The following is an 18,706-nucleotide window of genomic DNA, read 5'->3' on the forward strand; positions in this document are numbered from 1 at the left end:
ATTGCAGCTTGACAAAGGACACTAAAAAATATACATCTTGGAACTGGAAAATAGACAATTGTACCCCACTTCCAAGCAATGTTTCCTATTTCTAGTTCTGCCTTCAAATATCTGTGTGCTAAGTATACCATTTTTGTTTTACATAGGGGAGAAAAGACTCGGACACCCCTCATCCCAGGAGACCAGAGACCCCCCCCCCTCTGGAAGAAGGGGAAATACCAACCCAAGAAGCTGAGCAGGAGGAAGAAGACGACATGGTGGAGATTGGCACCACAACAGGTGAGTGTCTGCGACCACAGGCTCAGGTAAAAGAGATGGATGGTGGCAGATTTTTGAGACCTTTTTTTTTGTTCTTTATCTCTTTTTAGGTGATCGTGATCCAGAACGCTTTACATCTGAAAGTGCCCAGATACTCATCGGGGAGATCATGGGGTGTAATCTCCAATTGCAAAACATCCAGCAACAAATCACTGATGTTATTAAAAAAAATAACATCATTGATGTTTTGGGGCGAATTTAAATCCCACAAAATCACCTGTTTTATCGTACGAAAATTTTTTCAATGTTTAGAAAAGCCAAATTTGGAGGATGCACACAGTGTGCCAACATGTGCTATCTGCCATCACGGGAGATCAATGGACGCGTTTCGGGGGTGCAACCCCTTCCTCAATTATAAAGTCGCATTGAGCAAGGGCTTGCTCCCCCAAAACACGTCCCTTGATCCCCCCTGATGGCAGATAGCACATGTTGACATTCGTAAATTGGTGTGCATCTTCCAAATTTGGCTTTTCCAGGGGTGATTTCCCCCCATCTGAACGCTATATCAAACACAGTTCCTAAATACTCATGTCTGATATAGCCTTCAGGTTTTACCTAATGTGAACTTTGTAAGTTCAAGTTTTTTGGCTTTCTTGTTGGTTTTACACAGGCCTGTTTTATCTGAAATAGATATTTCGATTTTTGATAATGCTACTGCAAACATTGTTATACAACAAACATGTTGGTTTGTTTTAAAAACCTTTGGTAAATGCACATGTGATTGTGCAGGTATAAAAAGTGCCTTACTCAAGAATGTGTGGATTATTGTCTCAACACTACAACACTTTTGGGGTGATGTAATTGCTGTTTTATGCAAAAATGGGGGTTATTTCCTAAGGGCAAATCCACTTTGCACTACAAGTGCAGGTTCAGTGCAGTTGCAAGTGCACTTGTAGTGAAATGTGTTTTTGCATTTAGGAAGTACCAGCCAACACTGTTTTTTATAAGGTTACCCAATCACGACATTTTCTGCACTCAACACATTTCTGTCAGGGTCAGCTAAAACAAACACAAGCAGTAAATGTCCACAAAGAATTTCTTTTGGTTGTTTATTAGAAAAAGGTGTCACAGATTGTCTGGCATATTGATAGCCCCCCTACCCGCAAAGAACTCCAGGTAGCGTAACCGGACATCACGGGCATTCAGGGAGGGCAAGCCAGGACGGCCACTTTCAAGCGCCGTCAGTGTTGATGGATTAGGGATTCCGGCCTCAGGCCCAACTGAGCCAGCATAGTTGGCTGAATGTTTTCTTAAAAAATTATGGAGAACACAGCAGGCAAGTATTATATGGTTCAGTTTATACTCCGCCATATGGATGGGTGTCAGAAATAATCGGAACCGGCTGGCCAGGATTCCAAATGTGTTCTCCACCACTCTTCGGGCTCTGGCCAGCCGGTAATTAAAAACCCTCTGTTCCGGGGTGAGGGTCCTCATCGGGAATGGCCGCATCAGGTGGCCCCCAGCGCAAATGCTTCATCAGCAACAAACACAAATGGGAGACCTTCAACATTGTCCTCTGGAGGTGGCAAGTCCAAGCTGCCATTCTGGAGACGCCTGTAGAACTCCGTCTGGGCGATCACTCCACCATCGGACATCCGGCCATTCTTCCCCACGTCCACATACAAGAACTCGTAATTAGCCGACACCACCGCCAACATCACTATACTATTAAACCCTTTGTAATTATAATAGTACGACCCCGAGTTGGGTGGTGGGACGATGTGGACATGTTTCCCATCAATTGCCCCTCCGCAGTTAGGAAAGTCCCACCGCTGGGCAAAGTGGGAGGCCACAGTCTGCCATTCCTGTGGCGTTGAAGGAAACTGTTGAGGAAAAAACAATAAACATTACTATTTTTTCAAAGATACATGGCAAGCAGATTATACACAAACATTATGGGGCAACCTCCAGATAGCATTTACTAAGGGGAATTTAACAAGGCCAAAGTATAAGGTACACCTATCATATTCCCCCTCCCCCCCCTCTCATGGGCCATTTCTGAAAATTATAGGGGGGGGGGGGGACTCTTGGACAGGTAACCCTCTTCACTTCATTGAGAGATGAATGCCTAAATAATGGGTATTACTTGGAACAGCCCCTCCTTAGTTACACTATTGGCAGACCACTGGACAGGTAAGAAGTGTCATAATACAAAGATATAAATACACACTGTACACATTTGAGGACATTTGAACATTCTGCTATTACCTATCAAGATAATAATAGGATACCAAAACTTTAAACAGTACCATTGGAAAGTATACAGGCAGGCCCTTGCACTACATGCTTTGGGGAATTCATCCATACATCTGACCAGTAAAGAGGTGGGTATAGTGTGTATGGGTTTGGCAAAGTCAGCAGATAGATGATTGAGAATAGAGAATTGGGATCAGCTGACTTAGCAGTTGGGGGAGGGAGGGTAAAAAAAAAAGCCTCTGGCACTCTGCCTGAATTTAAATCAAAAATCACATTTCCAAACATTTTAGGGGGTGTTTGGGGTAAAGCATTACTATGGAGCTGATAAAATACATTGTTAAGTGACTACATGAGGTGAATATAGGCCAGGAAAGACCATGCTGGGGAGGTTATTGAAGGGCAAATATGTATGAAGGACATAAAATAATAATTACCTAAAAAACCAGCATGCATGAGAACAAAGGGGACATTCACAGCATATTCCAATCATGGTAATTAGGGAATGAGGAAAGAAATACAATATATTATCAAACATTCAATACAATAAAATGTGATATAAAAGGATAAAAATCTTACCTTCATATACTCCTTCTGCAGGACCTGGATGATGGCAAAACAGGTCTCTGGGATAATGATCCCCAGAGCCTGGGGGGAGATGCCTGTCGAGAACTTGAGGTCCTGCAGGTTCTCCCTGTGGCCAAATACCGCAAGGTAGCGACCAACCTCTGCTCCGGAGTGATGGCTTGCCTCATGCAGGTATCCTGCCTGCTGATATAGGGGGTCAGCGAAGCCAACAGACGGTGAAATACGGGGTCCGTCATCCTGAGAAAGTTCCTGAAATCATCAGGATTATTCTCACGGAGCAAAGGCATATGAGAGAACTGGTCACGCTGAAGCAACCAATTCTTGGCCCATGAATTCCTCCCCACCCTGTTCATGGACTGGACTTGTGTCAAGGTCAGGACCCCAACACCAAGCCCCCGCACAGCACGAACTCTACGAGGAGTACGCATACGAAACATGGCTAGAAAACGGTCGGCTGCTCAGAACGAAGTAACAGAACGCACTGAAAAACAGCAAGGCCTGTGAAGAGCGACCTGAAAAACAGCAACGAGCGGGCAAGATCGCACAGAAAACTCTGATACGAACTGACTGCACGCACTGAAGAGCAGATACAAACGCACAAGCACAAACTGAACGGCAGAAAACGATCTGAAAGCCACGAGTCTGAAAAAGCGCGAATCGTCTCTCACCAAACTTTTACTAACACGAGATTAGCAAAAGGAGCCCAAAGGGTGCCGCGCTTGGTTCTGAACCGGCCTTTTCTAGTCTCGTCGTACGTGGTGTACGTCACCGCGTTCTTGGCGATCGGAAATTCCGACAACTTTGTGCGACCGTGTGTAGGCAAAACAAGTTTGAGCCAACATCCGTCGGAAAAAATCCTAGGATTTTGTTGTCGGAATGTCCGAACAAAGTCCGACCGTGTGTACGGGGCATTTAGCCGCAGAGGAGTGTCGGGAGAGTGGAATCGAGCAAGAGGCTCGTTACATTGATTGGCAGCGGTGGGATTTGCTCTCCAGTTACTGGGACACTCCAAACCAGCCTGCAGGAGAGCCACGCTGAAAGACTTACTTGAGAGCCGTGGAGAGAATGGTGGGATCGTGCTTCCTTGCCGTGAACACATCCAAACCATCACCTGGATCCAAGGTCCAGATAGCAGGAGAGGAGAGGTACAGATACCTGCCACCATGGAAGAGGAATTCAGAAGGAGGTTGCGAGAGATGCAGATAAAGCACAGAGGAACAGTATCAGAGCAGGTCCTGCTAGGATGGTTTGATTCTATCCGCTGCGAACTCTGGAAGGAAGCACTAGCCCGTGAGGAGCGAAACCAGGGAAAAGTTCTCCCCCCCATCCATGTAAGGTACTGGTCGCAGTATGAAATGCGAATGATGTTATTGGGTGAACAGCTGAACCAGGAGTGGACAGCTGAGTTAAGCAGGCTGATCCGGGCAGAAATACGGTTGGACGAGAGCTACAGAGCCCTCCAGTGGTATGTAGCCCATGGACAGCTGATGACAGCCCCATGGAAGGCTTTGACTATGATGGCCTGGGATTGTTGTACTGAAGGCTGTCCAGGGACCCCGATTTTGGGAGTGATCGGGAGTGGCGTTTGGAGGAAATAATGGAGCGCAGACAGTGAAGACTGAATGTCTCGGAAGTGCACTGGGCACAGGAAGATTTGGAGCTTCTGGCCATTCAGGAATGGGAGCTTGAGATGGCCTACAGACAGCTGCTAGACTCTGCTCAGCAGAGTGGTGCTCCCTTTGCCTGGGACTATCAGGAAATACCATTTGACAACTCTGAAATTCTGGCTGAAGAGTTGACAGTGTGGCAGAGTAACAGTGTGCTTTGCCAACCCGGCCCTGCAGCTATGGAGGCAGAGGTCTTATGGCGGATGCAGCAAGTGCTGACTGACCTTGATGAACCTGTTTCTGCATTGGATGATCTTGGATGGAGGAATGTGCCTGTCCAGCAGCATGCCAGAGAATCGGCAGTGGAAAATCTGAAGATTGACGTCCCCAAACCTGAAGTGCTGACAACAGGGCAGAGCTCTGCTATCCTCTGCCCAACACGGATAGCATCTTCTGGGTTCCAGGGACAGGAGATGGTGAACCGTTATCCCCAGACACCAGTTGCAGAGACAGGGGATTTGATAGACTTTTCTGCTGAGGAAGAACAACCTCCAGCAGAAGAAGAGCTGTTATTAGGGCCAAACTTCACTGTGCTCTGTCCAGCACCAACAGAAGTATCTGTGAAGTTACAAGGAACTTCCCCAGCTGAAGCGCTGGCAACCAGACAGAGTCCAAGATCTCTACCCTACACCTGCGGCGGTTCCGGAGGCTCAGGGTGAGAAGGAGGTGATCACTTCCCAGCAGCAGATCAGGATACAGGGGGAGAAGGGAGAGGAGGTGTTCATCGTCCCTCCCCAACAGTTGGCCAGGGTGGAGGAAGTGGTCTTTCCTCCCCAGCAAAGATCTGTGCACCTGGGAGACAGTACCACAGACATATCGTCCCAACATCCAGATGAGGGAATGGAAAAGGAAGCAGCCAGCTCACCTCCCCAATGGCAGCTACACAGTTTGGGAGTGGAGGAAGCCAGCCTCCTGCCCCAATGGTTAGCTGGAGTGGAGGATGCGGAGTCCCCAGCAGAAGTGCTGGCAACAGGGCAGAGTGCTACCAACCTCTGCCCAGCACCGGTAACAACGACAGAGTTCCAGGGAGGCGGGGCAGTCGGCCTCCCTCCCCAACAGTTAGCCGGAGCAGATGGTGTGGGGTTTCCAGCAGAAGGGCTGGCAACAGGGCCGAGTAATGCTGGACTCTGCCCTCAACTAAAAGAGGATGGATTTCCTGTGAAGGTGGATGGGACTTCAGTCTCCACCTGTATACCCCAGGGATGCTGGGCAGTCGGCCCAGATCCCCAACAGCATGACGGAGTGAGCCCAGACACCCTGTCTTCTCTCCAGCGGCAGAAAGGACTCCAGGGAGAAGGGCTAGTCCAGGCCTCTCCCCAGCAGCAGATATGTTCTCTGAGAGACGCAGAGGTTGGCTGGGTGAGTAATGCTTTGTTTGGAACAATTTGTTTGGGGTACTGTGTGGGTACAGGCATTAGAGGACTGGAACTACTGACTAACTTCTGAGTCAACCCGTCTGGGGTCTCCTCCTGTGTTAGTCTCCTGCCAAAAGGGGAGAAATGTGACAGACCTAGTCGGGAGAGAGACTTTGAGGGGACTGAATGCTAGCCTCTTGCCGATCGATCGTGGGCCCTGGCATTTGGGGGAACGGTGCTCTTTGTGAGCTGTATGCCTGGGGACCCTTGAGGTGTTATTACTGTGGATTCGGGTCCTGGTCCCCCAGGACACACAGACTCTGGGGACCCTGGATTTGCCATATTAGAAATAGTGGCTGATTCATAATGCTGGGACAATACTGTTAGGAGATGCTGATGTCAATTCCAGCTGCCTGTCTGTCTGTTGCTTGCTAGAATGTGTAATGTAAATAAGTCTCTAGTATGGGATCTAAGAGTCATTAGATCCCCACTGTTGTTTGTGTTAATTAACTCTGCTATTGTGATAATGTTGATTGGGTTTTCTGAGCTACAAGACGGCCAGTCTGGCCTAAAGGTCATGTCTGAGTCATCTAGGCTGTCTAAAAGGATTAGTTAATTAGCCCATGTTAATTAGGTTTCTGGTCACAGGTGTATGTTCAGAGTAATATGAGCCGGAGGTACGCACCTCCTCTTTTATTGTATAAAAGAGCCTGTATTTTTGAATAAAGGAGATTCCTGGTTGAACTTACATACAGCCTGCCTGGTGTTTGTTCTGAGCTATCACAACTGGGTTAGAACGGCACATAGCTGTAGTTCTAATCCCGGAGCATCGAATGACCGAACAATCAGATGTTGCAATCTGCAATCTGATTCTATAGACGCAGAGGAGTGTCGGGAGAGTGGAATCGAGCGAGCAAGGGGCTCGTTACAGGAGGCATTTTCTGTATGCCCTCCCTGGTACCCCTACCAATCACCCCAAAGAAGATGTCATGCCTGTAGCAAGCGCAGATATAGGCGTGAAACCCGCTATTGTTGTCCCTCCTGTCCTGGCAAACCAGGTCTTTGCATCGGTGAATGTTTCGAATGCTACCACACACTAGTGGCATATTAGCATAAGTTACAACACTGCACAGTCTAGGGCACACATACACAGGGTCTCCATGCCATCACATTTTCAGAGACCCAAACCTGGAACCATTACAGTTACAAATAAAAAAAATAAAAATTTATTATTATTGTTACTATAATTTTCTTTCAGGTACATTCAGCTGCAGCACTGATTTATTTATCTTGACAGCAACAGCATTTGCTCTCATTATACGTTAATCAGCGACTCCAGCGCTGTAGAGGACAATTTCACCACCACGGTTAGAAAAAAAACAAAAAAAAAAAAAAAAAACGGTGCATGTATACCCATCATTAGAAGTGGGTGGATGCAGGGCGGTACTCTAATAGTGGGCATACCCACCGATCAATCTCTTTTCATTTCAGCCCACAGGCTGCATGAAAAAAAAAAAAAACCCACACACACACACACACACACATTACAATATATGCCCAACAAGGACCAGCAACGTACCGATATGTTGCTGGATTTTGAGTGGTTATACCAGAATGATGCCTGCGGGCTTAGGTATCATCTTGGTATTGTTCTTTTCAGCCAGCAGTCAGCTTTCATGTAAAAGCTAGACTGCTTTTACAAGCAGTGGGAGGGAACGTCGTTCCCAACCCCCCCCCCCCATCTTCCATCGTTTTTTCTTGGGCTATCCTGTCCCACCGGGGAACCTGAGAATGCAGCCAGTGATTCTGCCAGCTGAACATAGAACCAATCGAAGACCAGAACGGCTCCAATCATCTCTATGGCCTAAGCAACCAGAAGCTACGAGCATTTCATGACTCCGGTTTTGCCAGATATAAACAGAGCCATTGGGAAAGCATTTTATCACACAGATGCTTTGAGGACTGAGGAGAGATCTAAAGTCTAAAAGACCCCAATTTTTTTTTTTTTTCTTAAAAGAAGTACCTGTCACTACCTATTTCTTACATAGGGGATATTTACATTTCCTGTGATAACAAAAATATGATTAAAAAAAAAAAAATGAAAAAGGAACAGTGTAAAAATAAAATAAAAAAGCAAAATAAATAATAAAAAAAAAAAATAAAAGCACCCCTGCCCCCCCCCCCCCCCCCCCCGATGTTTGCGCGCAACGGCGAATGCAAGTGTCGGTCTCGTGTCATACGTAAACAGCAATTGCACCATGCATGTGAGGTATCACCGCGAACGTCAGATCGAGGGCAGTAATTTTAGCAGTAGACCTTCTCTGTAAATCTAAAGTGGTAACCTATAAAGGCTTTTAAAAATGTATGTAGTTTGTCCCTGCTGCACGGTTGGTGCGCAATTTTAAAGCATGTTGTGTTTGGTATCTATGTACTCGACATAAGATCATCTTTTATATTTTACCAAACATTTGGGCAATATAGTGCTTTTTAGTGCATTAAGATTCCAAAAAGTTTTTTTTTCCCAAAAAATTGCATTTAACCATTAGCCGATCAGCGCACGACAATGTACGTCGGCACAATGGCACGGCTGGGCAAATGGGCATACAGGTATGTCCCCTTTAAATCGCGGCATTGTGGGCGCGCATGCCCACAGGTCCTGCGGACGTCGATGTCCATAGCCCGCGATCGTTTCACGGAGCTGAAGAACAGGGAGATGCCTTTGTAAACAAGGCATTTCCCTGTTCTGTCTAGTGACATGACAGGGATCTACTGCTCCCTGTGATCGGGAGCAGTGATCACTGTCATGTCAGTGGTAGCCCACCCCCCCCCCCCCCCACACCACAGTTAGAACACCTCCCTTAACCCCTTGATCGCCCCCTAGTGTTTAACCCCTTCCCTGCCAGTGTCATTTACACAGTAATCAGTGCATTTTTATAGCACTGATCGCTGCATAAATGACAATGGTCCCAAAATGGCATCGAAAGTGTCCCAGGTATCCACTATAATGTCGCAGTCATGATAAAAAAATAAAAATAAAATTATCGCAGATTGCCGCCATTACTAATAACAAATAAATAAATTTATACTAAAAATGCATACCCCTAATTGTAGACGTTATAACTTTTGCGCAAACCAATCAATATATGCTTAATGCATGTTTTGTTTACCAAAAATATGTAGAAGAATACATATCGGCCTAAACTGAGAACGAAATTTGTTTTTTTTTATAAAGTCCGGTCCATAAATATTGGGACATCGACACAATTCTAATCATTTTGGCTCTATACACCACCACAATGGATTTGAAATGAAACAAACAAGATGTGCTTTAACTGCAGACTTTCAGCTTTAATTTGAGGATATTTACATTCAAATCAGGTGAACGGTGTAGGAATTACAACAGTTTGTATATGTGCCTCCCACTTTTTAAGGGACCAAAAGTATTGGGACAGATTAACAATCATCCAAACTTTCACTTTTTAATACTTGGTTGCAAATCCTTTGCAGTCAATTACAGCCTGAAGTCTGGAACGCATAGACATCAGACGCTGGGTTTCATCCCTGGTGATGCTCTGCCAGCCTCTACTGCAACTGTCTTCAGTTCCTGCTTTCAGTTTTGTCTTCAGCAAGTGAAATGCATGCTCAATCGGATTCAGGTCAGGTGATTGACTTGGTCATTGCATAACATTCCACTTCTTTCCCTTAAAAAAAAAAACTCTTTGGTTGCTTTTGCAGTATGCTTCGGGTCACTGTTCATCTGCACTGTGAAGCGCCGTCCAATGAGTTCTGAAGCATTTTGCTGAATATGAGCAGATAATATTGCCTGAAACACTTCAGAATTCATCCTGCTGCTTTTGTCAGCAGTCACATCATCAATAAATACGAGAGAACCAGTTTCCATTGGCAGCCATACATGCCCACGCCATGACACTACCACCACCATGCTTCACTGATGAGGTGGTATGCTTTGGATCATGAGCAGTTCCTTCCTTTCCTTCTCCATACTGTTCTATTCCCATCACTCTGATACAAGTTGATCTTGGTCTCATCTGTCCATAGGATGTTGTTTCAGAACTGTGAAGGCTTTTTTAGATGTTGTTTGGTAAACTCTAATCTGGCCTTCCTGTTTTGAGGCTCACCAATTGTTTACATCTTGTGGTGAACCCTCTGTATTCACTCGGGTGAAGTCTTCTCTTGATTGTTGACTGACACACATACACCTACCTCCTGGAGAGTGTTCTTGATCTGGTCAACTGTTGTAAAGGGTGTTTTCTTCACCAGGGAAAGAATTCTTCGGTCATCCACCACAGTTGTTTTCCGTGGTCTTCTGGGTCTTTTCATGTTACTGAGCTCAATGGTGCATTCTTTTTTAAGGCTGTTCCAAACAGTCGATTTGGCCACACCTAATGTTTTTGCTATCTCTGATGGGTTTGTTTTGTTTTTTCAACCTAATGATGGCTTGCTTCACCGATAGTGACAGCTCTTTGGATCTCATATTGAGAGTTGACATCAACAGATTCCAAATGCAAATAGCACACTTGAAATGAACTCTGGACCTTTTATCTGCTCCTTGTAAATGGGATAATGAGGGAATAACACACCTGGCCATAGAACAGCTGAGCAGCCAATTGTCCCATTACTTTTGGTCCCTTAAAACGTGGGAGGCACATATACAAACTGTTGTAAATTCCTACACCGTTCACCTGATTTGGATGTAAATACCCTCAAATTAAAGCTGAAAGTCTGCAGTTAAAGCACATCTTGTTTGTTTCATTTCAAATCCATTGTGGTGGTGTATAGAGCCAAAAAGATTAGAATTGTGTCGATGTCCCAATATTTATGGACCTGACTGTATTTTTGGGGGATATTTATTATAGCAAAAAGTAAAAAATAGTTTTTTTTTTTCAAAATTGTTGCTTTTTTTTTGTTTATAGCACAAAAAATAAAAAACGCAGAGGTGATCAAATACCACCAAAAGAAAGCTCTATTTGTGGGAAAAAAGGACATCAAGTTTGTTTGGGTGCAATGTCGCACGACCGTGCAATTGTCAGTTAAAGCGACGCAGTATCGCAAAACGTGCTCTGGTCAGGAAGGGGGCTAAAATGGTTAAAAAAAAAAAAATTGCTGCGCAAATACTGTGAGAAAAAAAAAATTGTAACACCACCATTTTAATCTGTAGGGCCTTTGCATTAAAAACATATATAATGTTTGGGGGTTCAAAGTAATTTTCTAGCAAAAGAAAAATATTTTTTTCATGTAAACAAAAAGTGTCAGAAAGGGCTTTGTCTTCAAGTGGTTAGAAGAGTGGGTGATGTGTGGCATAAGCTTCTATTGTTGTGCATAAAATACCAGCACAGTTCAAATCCCCCCAAATGACCCCATTTTGGAAAGTAGACACCCCAAGATATTTGCTGATAGGCATGTTGAGTCCATGGAATTTTATACTTTGCCACAAGTTTCAGGAAAATGACAATACTTTTTTTTCACAAAGTTGTCACTAAATGATATATTGCTCAAACATGCCATAGGCATATGTGAAATTACACCCCAAAAATATATTCTGCTGCTTCTCCCGAGTACCGGAATACCACATGTGTGGGTCTTTTGGGAGCCTAGCCACGTACAGGACCCCAAAAACCAATCACCGCCTTCAGGCTTTCTAAGGCATACATTTTTTTATTGCAATTTTCACTACCTTACACAGTTTCGGAGGCCATGAAATGCTCAGATAGCACAACCCCCCCCCCCCCCCAAAATGACAAAATGACCCCATTTTGGAATGTAGACACCCAAAGCTATTTGCTGAGAGGCATGTTGAGTCCATGGAATATTTTATATTTTGTCACAAGTTGCGGGAAAATGACAGTACTTTTTTTTTCCCCACAAACTTGTCACTAAATGATATACTGCTCAAACATGCCATGGGCATATGTGAAATTACACCCCAAAATACATTCTGCTGCTTCTCCCGATACAGGGTTACCACATGTGTGAGAATTGTGGGAGCCTAGCCGTGTACAGGACCCCGAGAACAAGTCACCGCCTTCAGGCTAAAATATTGATTTCACTTCTCACTAACTATGACAGTTTAGGAGGCCCTGAAATTCCAAGATAGCACAACCCCCCCCCCCCCCCCAAATGACCCCATTTGGAAAGTAGACACCCCAAGCTATTTGCTAAGAGGCATGGTGAGTATAGTGAGGAGTGAAATCAAAAAATTTACTCCCTTAGAAAGCCTGAAGGCGGTGATTGATTATTGGGTCCTGTACGCAGCTAGGCTCCTAAAAAGTCCCAGCAATATATCATTTCAGTGACAACTTTGTGTATATTTTTTTTTTTAATTTTTCAATCACTTATGACAAAAAAATAAAATTTTCATTGTGCTCAACAAGCCTTTCAGCAAATTCCTTGGGGTGTCTACTTTCCAAAATGGGATCATTTGGAGGGGGGGGGGCCTCAAGAAACGAGACCGTGCAAACCAATATATATATATACACGCTTATTCAATTTTTTTTACCCGAGACATGTGGCTGAATGCTTTTTTGGCCTAAATGTATGACTAAGATGGAGTTTATTGCATTTTTTTTTTTTTTTTTTATTAACAAAAAGTAGAAAATATCATTTCTTAAAATAAAAAAAAATAAAAACGTAGAGGTGATCAAATACCACCAAAAGAAAGAAAGCTCTATTTGTGGGAAAAAAAGGATGCAAATTTAGTTTGGATAAAGCATTGCATGACTGCGCAATTACCAGTTAAAGCAGTGCAGTGCCAAATTGTAAAAAGTGCTCTGGTCAGGAAGGGGGTAAAACCTTTCCGGGGGCTGAAGTGGTTAATAAAAAAATAAAAAGAAAAAAAAGAGGGCGCACCGACCTAGTGCATTACCACAAATAGCGTTTATTAAAAAGATAAAACAAATGGATACTCACAAACGAGCGTGTACGTTAAACATGAACAATATCTGCAGGTGCGCAGTAGTGGACATCAAAGCGTAATCGGGACCAGACATCCGATTGATGAGGCGATGGCTGACGCATTTCTGGGGAGAACCCCTTTCCTCAGAGCCTAAGCGGGTGGTAACTCCTCGCAAGTGAGAGCTCCTCCATTTATGTGTGTAAGCGTATGACCATGTGTCAGCCAGCACCAACCCACAAAAAGCCACTCCCACCCACCCAGACCCAACCCTCCAAGGTATATGGACCCACCCTGATGTCACTAGGTCGCCACAATAAAAACATTGGCAATAGTCCCCATACATCTAGGGCAAAGATGTACCAATCAATCATTCGTGAGTCAATGGTTGAAGTAAGAGAAATATATTTGAATTTGGGAAACATATTAATGGTATCATACTGGACATCTTAAGCAAACACAGGTGGTCCAGTTGACGTCCCTATGACGAAACGCGTAGGGCGTGGCCTATTCTGATGCTTTTGCATCATCTCCCAGAGGATCACCAACTTAAATCTGACGCTCTCCTGTTTTGATGACATTTGGTTGCCTATTATAAACTGCTTAAATGTGAGTACCATTCTGTCATCTGCGTTCAATAAAGAGTGTTTTATGGTTTTACGCTATGGAATCTCCTCTTTCTTCTCTTATGCCTAAAACGTCACCGTGACCCAGAAACAGCCTGTGGATTGCCGCACAGTAGCATACACTGTGACTGCGCATTACCCCCGCAGGGGTTAAAGAAGCTGGTGAGTGTCCGCATGATCACAAGACACGAGCACCTGGTCACCAAGATTAATACAAATACCTGCCTTGTTTTACAAAGATGTCAAGTTTTTCCCTTAAATTGCACTGAGCACTAGTCACGATTTAACCTATGTAATTATTCAGCAATGTTATGTTTGTCAATCACTATATGGGGTTTTTATGCGGATGGAATAGCTTTGGCTAAAGTCATTTTTTGATTTCATCCCCTGTTCCCCTTCCCCCTCCCCCAATTCAAAGGGGGCCAACCTAGCCGTTAAATTTGCTATATGCGATTTTGTTTATATTTTGTTTATAATTTACATGCGATTTTACATGTGGGATTTGGCTACACACGATTTACAAAGTATTTTTAAACTAGGACAAAGTTACACCTACACACTCTAAAGGGGGTCACTTTGCTGTTTTATGTTTGGTTTTATTTTCGTTTAATTTTTTATTTGCAATTTTGGTTTATACTTTATATGCGACTTTATATATGGGATTTGGCTACACACGATTTACCAAGTATTTCTATGAATTAGGACTGCGCCACACCCACACACTAACCCTTCACTTACAGGTGGTCTAGCCAAAACAATATATTCAGGTCACATCCCATATAAAAACAGTGAATGGGCAGAGGTAGCCAGGCAATAGCACCATTCATAACACTCCAACAAAAAGCCGCACATTCAGGGATGTCAAAAAGGGAACCACACTTACTAGGATGTATGTCAGGGGATCTTCAGATGCCGTCTATCGCTGGTGGAACGCACGCCGCCTAGATGGACCAGAAGTGCGGACGCATTTGCGCTCCACCAGCGAGTTGCGGTTGCCCTGGACGTCATCTCGCTCGCGCCTGCGCAATGGACCCAGAAGTGCGGGTGGATGTGCGTTCCACACGCTCCCTCCGGCCAATGCGACCTAGACGCTCACTCGGAGCGATGGTGTAAGGATGCGCACGCATCCCCGCTATAGAGGCACATCCAAAGCCCTAAATATGGGATGCTGGTCATCCCCTGGAAGGACTCACCCCTAGAGTATGGAAAAGGAGCGAGACCCTGGAGAGGAGGGAAGGAAAAGGGGGAAGGGAGGGAAGGAAAAGGGGGAAGGGAGGGAAGGGGGGCAGATAAAAGTTAATAACCATCACAAGAATGTATTAACCCCTTACCGCCGAGCGTACGTAGATGTGCGTACATGGCTTTCGGGGGTTACCGTTGTTTAGAGCCAGCGATCGGCTATCCGAATAAAACAACCGATGTGGCTAAAAGCCGCTCAGCTGTTATACCGGAGGAGATGTCCCCTTCTCCCACCCCCTCTCGCCACTCTTACTGGGCCTCCCGTTTGATCGGGAGGCCCGGTAACCAATCGGCTGCCTCCGGCGGCTGGGGGCGGGCTGGAACGAAGCTGTGGCCGGCTTCGTTCCAGCCTTCTCATTGTAAACGCGGAAGCGACGTCATTTACTCGGCTGCCAATGGCGCCGAATTAAAAAAAAATTCACAGTATTCACAATGGCCGTTTTCAGTGATCTGAATACTTTGAAGTGCAAAGGAGGGATCAGGGGTCTAAAGAGTACCTGTCACCACATATTACTGTCACAAGGGATGTTCACATTCCTTGTTACAGCAATAAAAGTCATCAAAAAAAGGTTTTTTTTTTTGTTTTTTTAAAACACAATTTATAAATAAACAAAATAAATAAGAAAAAAAAATTTTTTTTTTTTTTAAGCACCCCCGTCCCTGCAAGCTTGCGCAGCAAAGAAAACGCAAACGGAAGTCGCGCACGCATATGTAAACGGTGTTCAAATCACACATGTGAGGTATCGCCGCAGTCGTTAAAGCAAGAGCAATAATTCTACCTCCTCTGTAACTATAACCTGGTAACCGAAAAAAAATTAAAAGCGTCGCCTATGGAAATTCTAAGGTACCGTAGTTTGTCGCCATTCCACGAGTGCATGCAATTATAAAGCGTGACACGTTTGGTATCTATTTACTCGGCATAACATTATACAAAAAAAAAAAATTGGGGTAACTTTACTGTTTGGATTTTTTTTAAACTCATGAAAGTGTCGCTTTTCCCAAAAATTTGCGTTTAAAACACCGCTGCACAAATACCGTGTGATAAAATATTGCAACAATCTCCATTTTATTCTCTAGATTCTCTGCTAAAATTATATATATATATATATATATATATATATATATATATATATATATATATATATATATATATATATATATATATATATATATATATATATATATATATATATAAAAAAAATATGTTTGGGGGTTCTAAGTAATTTTCTAGCAAAAAATACAGATTTTAACTTGTAAACACCAAATTTCAAAAATAGGCTTAGTCATGAAAGGGTTAATTCTAACAAACAAAAAAACACACAGATGTATATGCAAAGTTTTGTAGTTACATTTACTAAGGAGATGCATAAAAGGCGTTATTTATCATCCCTTTCCTCTACAGTGCTATTGTGTTTAACCATTACATTTATTTAAACCTTTTGCTGTCAAAGCAAAAGCCATAAATAAATCTTACCACCAGGCTCTGCATCTCCATCTTCATTTTCATTGTCCTCTTCACCCTCCTCATTATGATAGTAAGAGCCCCATTCAGGCATGGCTTCCGGAACTTTTAAAGGAAAAAAAAAAAAGGCATAATTATCCAGTTGCTCTTTCTTTTGAATTTATTAATATAGAACATGTCACAGGAATAAAAGATTAAAATAAATTTCCAGGGACTTTTTGCAGCTGCAAGAAAAAAAAAAAAAAAAAAAAAAAAAAACTACTAACTAAAACGTTTATAGATAAAAAAAAAAATTATATATATATATATATATATATATATATATATATATATATATTAACCATGTGAGGTACTGCTGGAAACATGGTAATATTTTTGGGGCCATAACTTGTGGTTTACTCGTAATTGACAACTTGTAAAGGCATCACCTATGAAAAATTTTAGGTACTGTCATTTTTTGCCATTTCATGGATGTAGCAATTTAGAGTCTTAACTTAGTATCCATATACTCAATGCACCCCCATCTTTTGTTTGTGTTGCATGCACTCAAAATTCATGTTCTTTTTTCCCCCTGAAAATATGTATTTAATAAAAAAGCTGCGCAAATATCATGCAACATAAAAAAAAAAAAAAAATGAATGATTAAAGTAGATCTAAATCCTTACACTCAAATGACACTGGTGATTTTGTAGCAGCTACTGCAAAGCTCTCCTGAGCATTTTTTGCTGTTCGAGGGAAGAAAGAAGAAAGAAGAAAAAAGAAAGAAAAAGTGAGCAGCATTCAATGAAAGGTCTGTGCCACAAATTCTAGGAGATTTGAAGCTTAAAGCTTATGTGCAGGTTTCCTGTCACTTTGAATAGTTTGTTTGGACCATGCTGATCCAAACTAACTATTCGGTTCACCAATGCCTCCTTTCCACTGAGCGGATCGGTTCGGGTCGGTACAGTTTTAATGGCCTAGAATAGTCCGGTCTATTCTGGTGAGCGTTTCCACTGCAAGTGGGACCATAAGGGGCCATACAGGGTTTAGAAAAAATGCCTCAGCATAGCACAGCAGAGGGTTTTCTGTCAGCCAATCAGTGGAATGTATCCGTAGCTCCGCCCTAACCGAAACGTTCTATTTTCTATGGCCCCACATCTGAAGCAGGACCCTGAATGGGAGCGGCACGGTTCGGTTGTATGGGCCGCTTTCATAATGGAAACACCCAAAATAGCGTACCGTACCGAACCGAACCGCTCAGTGGAAACGAGGCACAAGGGCTGCATTGGCTCCAAGCACCATATATACTGCATGTAACTTCAGCTACATACAGCACACAGTGCTGGGTTCCAGCTGTGAGAATCTTATACATTCATTGGCAGTCTTGCATTCTGTGAATGTATACTGGCTGAGTGGGAGGAGCAAGCTGATGACGTCACACTCTCAAGCTCAACCAGAGCAAGCTTTGTATTCAAAATACAAAACTCCCTTTGAATGGCTGAGTGCCGCTCAGCTAAACACTGGTTTGTTAAGGGTGTGAGACGGAAGTTTCTGTCTCACATCTGAAACCCAGCACTGTATGTAGCTAAAGTTACATGCAGTACATGTAGTACTTGCAGCACTTAGTGAAGCAAATAGTTCATTTGGACCAAGCTGGTCCAAACAATTTCAAGCGCAGTTCAACCCAAAAGTGGAAGCTCCGCTTATCTCTCTCCTCCCCACCCCCAGTGCCGCATTTGACACTTTTCGTGGCTTTCTTCCTCCTTCCCCCTGCTGCCATGCCAGAAAGAGAGTGCAGCGCGCTTCACAGTAGGGAACAGGCTGTGAAGCTGGAAGGCTTCACTGCCGGGTTCCCTAACAACGAATGGCAGCGGCAGCACCCAAGAGCCAATGGAAACATCAGCTGGGGTGCCGACATCGCTGGATTTCAGGACAGGAAAGTCTGCAGGTATTATAGTTGAACAAACTAGTGATGTGTTTAATACATTTGTATGCTTTTATAGAGACTTATATACTCCTAGAGCACACTACATTATTGTTGAACTAGATAACTATTTATAGGATATTAATTTGCCTAAACTGTCTGCAAGCCAAATTTCTCTCTTCGATGCTCCTTTAACAACTGAAGAAATAGAGTCAGCCATACACTCCTTTGCACATAACAAAACACCAGGCCTTGACAGCTTTCCTTTTGAGTGGTATCTGCATTATCAAGATTTTCTAGTACTTCACTTACTTAAGGCTTTTACCCACACTTTTGAGGAGGGGTGTCTACTGCCCTCTGACTGAGGCATCGATAGTGCTCATTCCAAAACCGCACAAGGATCACCTCTATTGTAAATCCTACCATCCCATTTTGTTGATTACCT

At 43.6% G+C, this 18,706-nt stretch overlaps 1 protein-coding gene across 4 annotated transcripts in view; it reads right to left on the reverse strand.

Annotated features, from left to right (window-relative positions):
* Positions 1–18,706, reverse strand: part of XRCC6 (X-ray repair cross complementing 6) — a 302,212-nt gene that overhangs the window by 263,270 nt on the left and 20,236 nt on the right. For 3 of the 4 annotated variants that reach the window (XM_073592729.1, XM_073592731.1, XM_073592732.1), the window contains one exon: positions 16,371–16,463. In XM_073592729.1, coding sequence (XP_073448830.1) covers positions 16,371–16,452 — 82 coding nt within the window. In that variant the 5' untranslated portion in view covers positions 16,453–16,463. Of the gene's footprint in view, positions 1–16,370; positions 16,464–17,023; positions 17,084–18,706 lie in introns of all 4 variants that reach the window. The other variant, XM_073592730.1, reaches the window with a different exon arrangement.

The sequence above is a fragment of the Aquarana catesbeiana genome, linkage group LG07 (genome assembly GCF_042186555.1).
Source record: "Aquarana catesbeiana isolate 2022-GZ linkage group LG07, ASM4218655v1, whole genome shotgun sequence".
Classification (NCBI taxonomy): domain Eukaryota; kingdom Metazoa; phylum Chordata; class Amphibia; order Anura; family Ranidae; genus Aquarana; species Aquarana catesbeiana.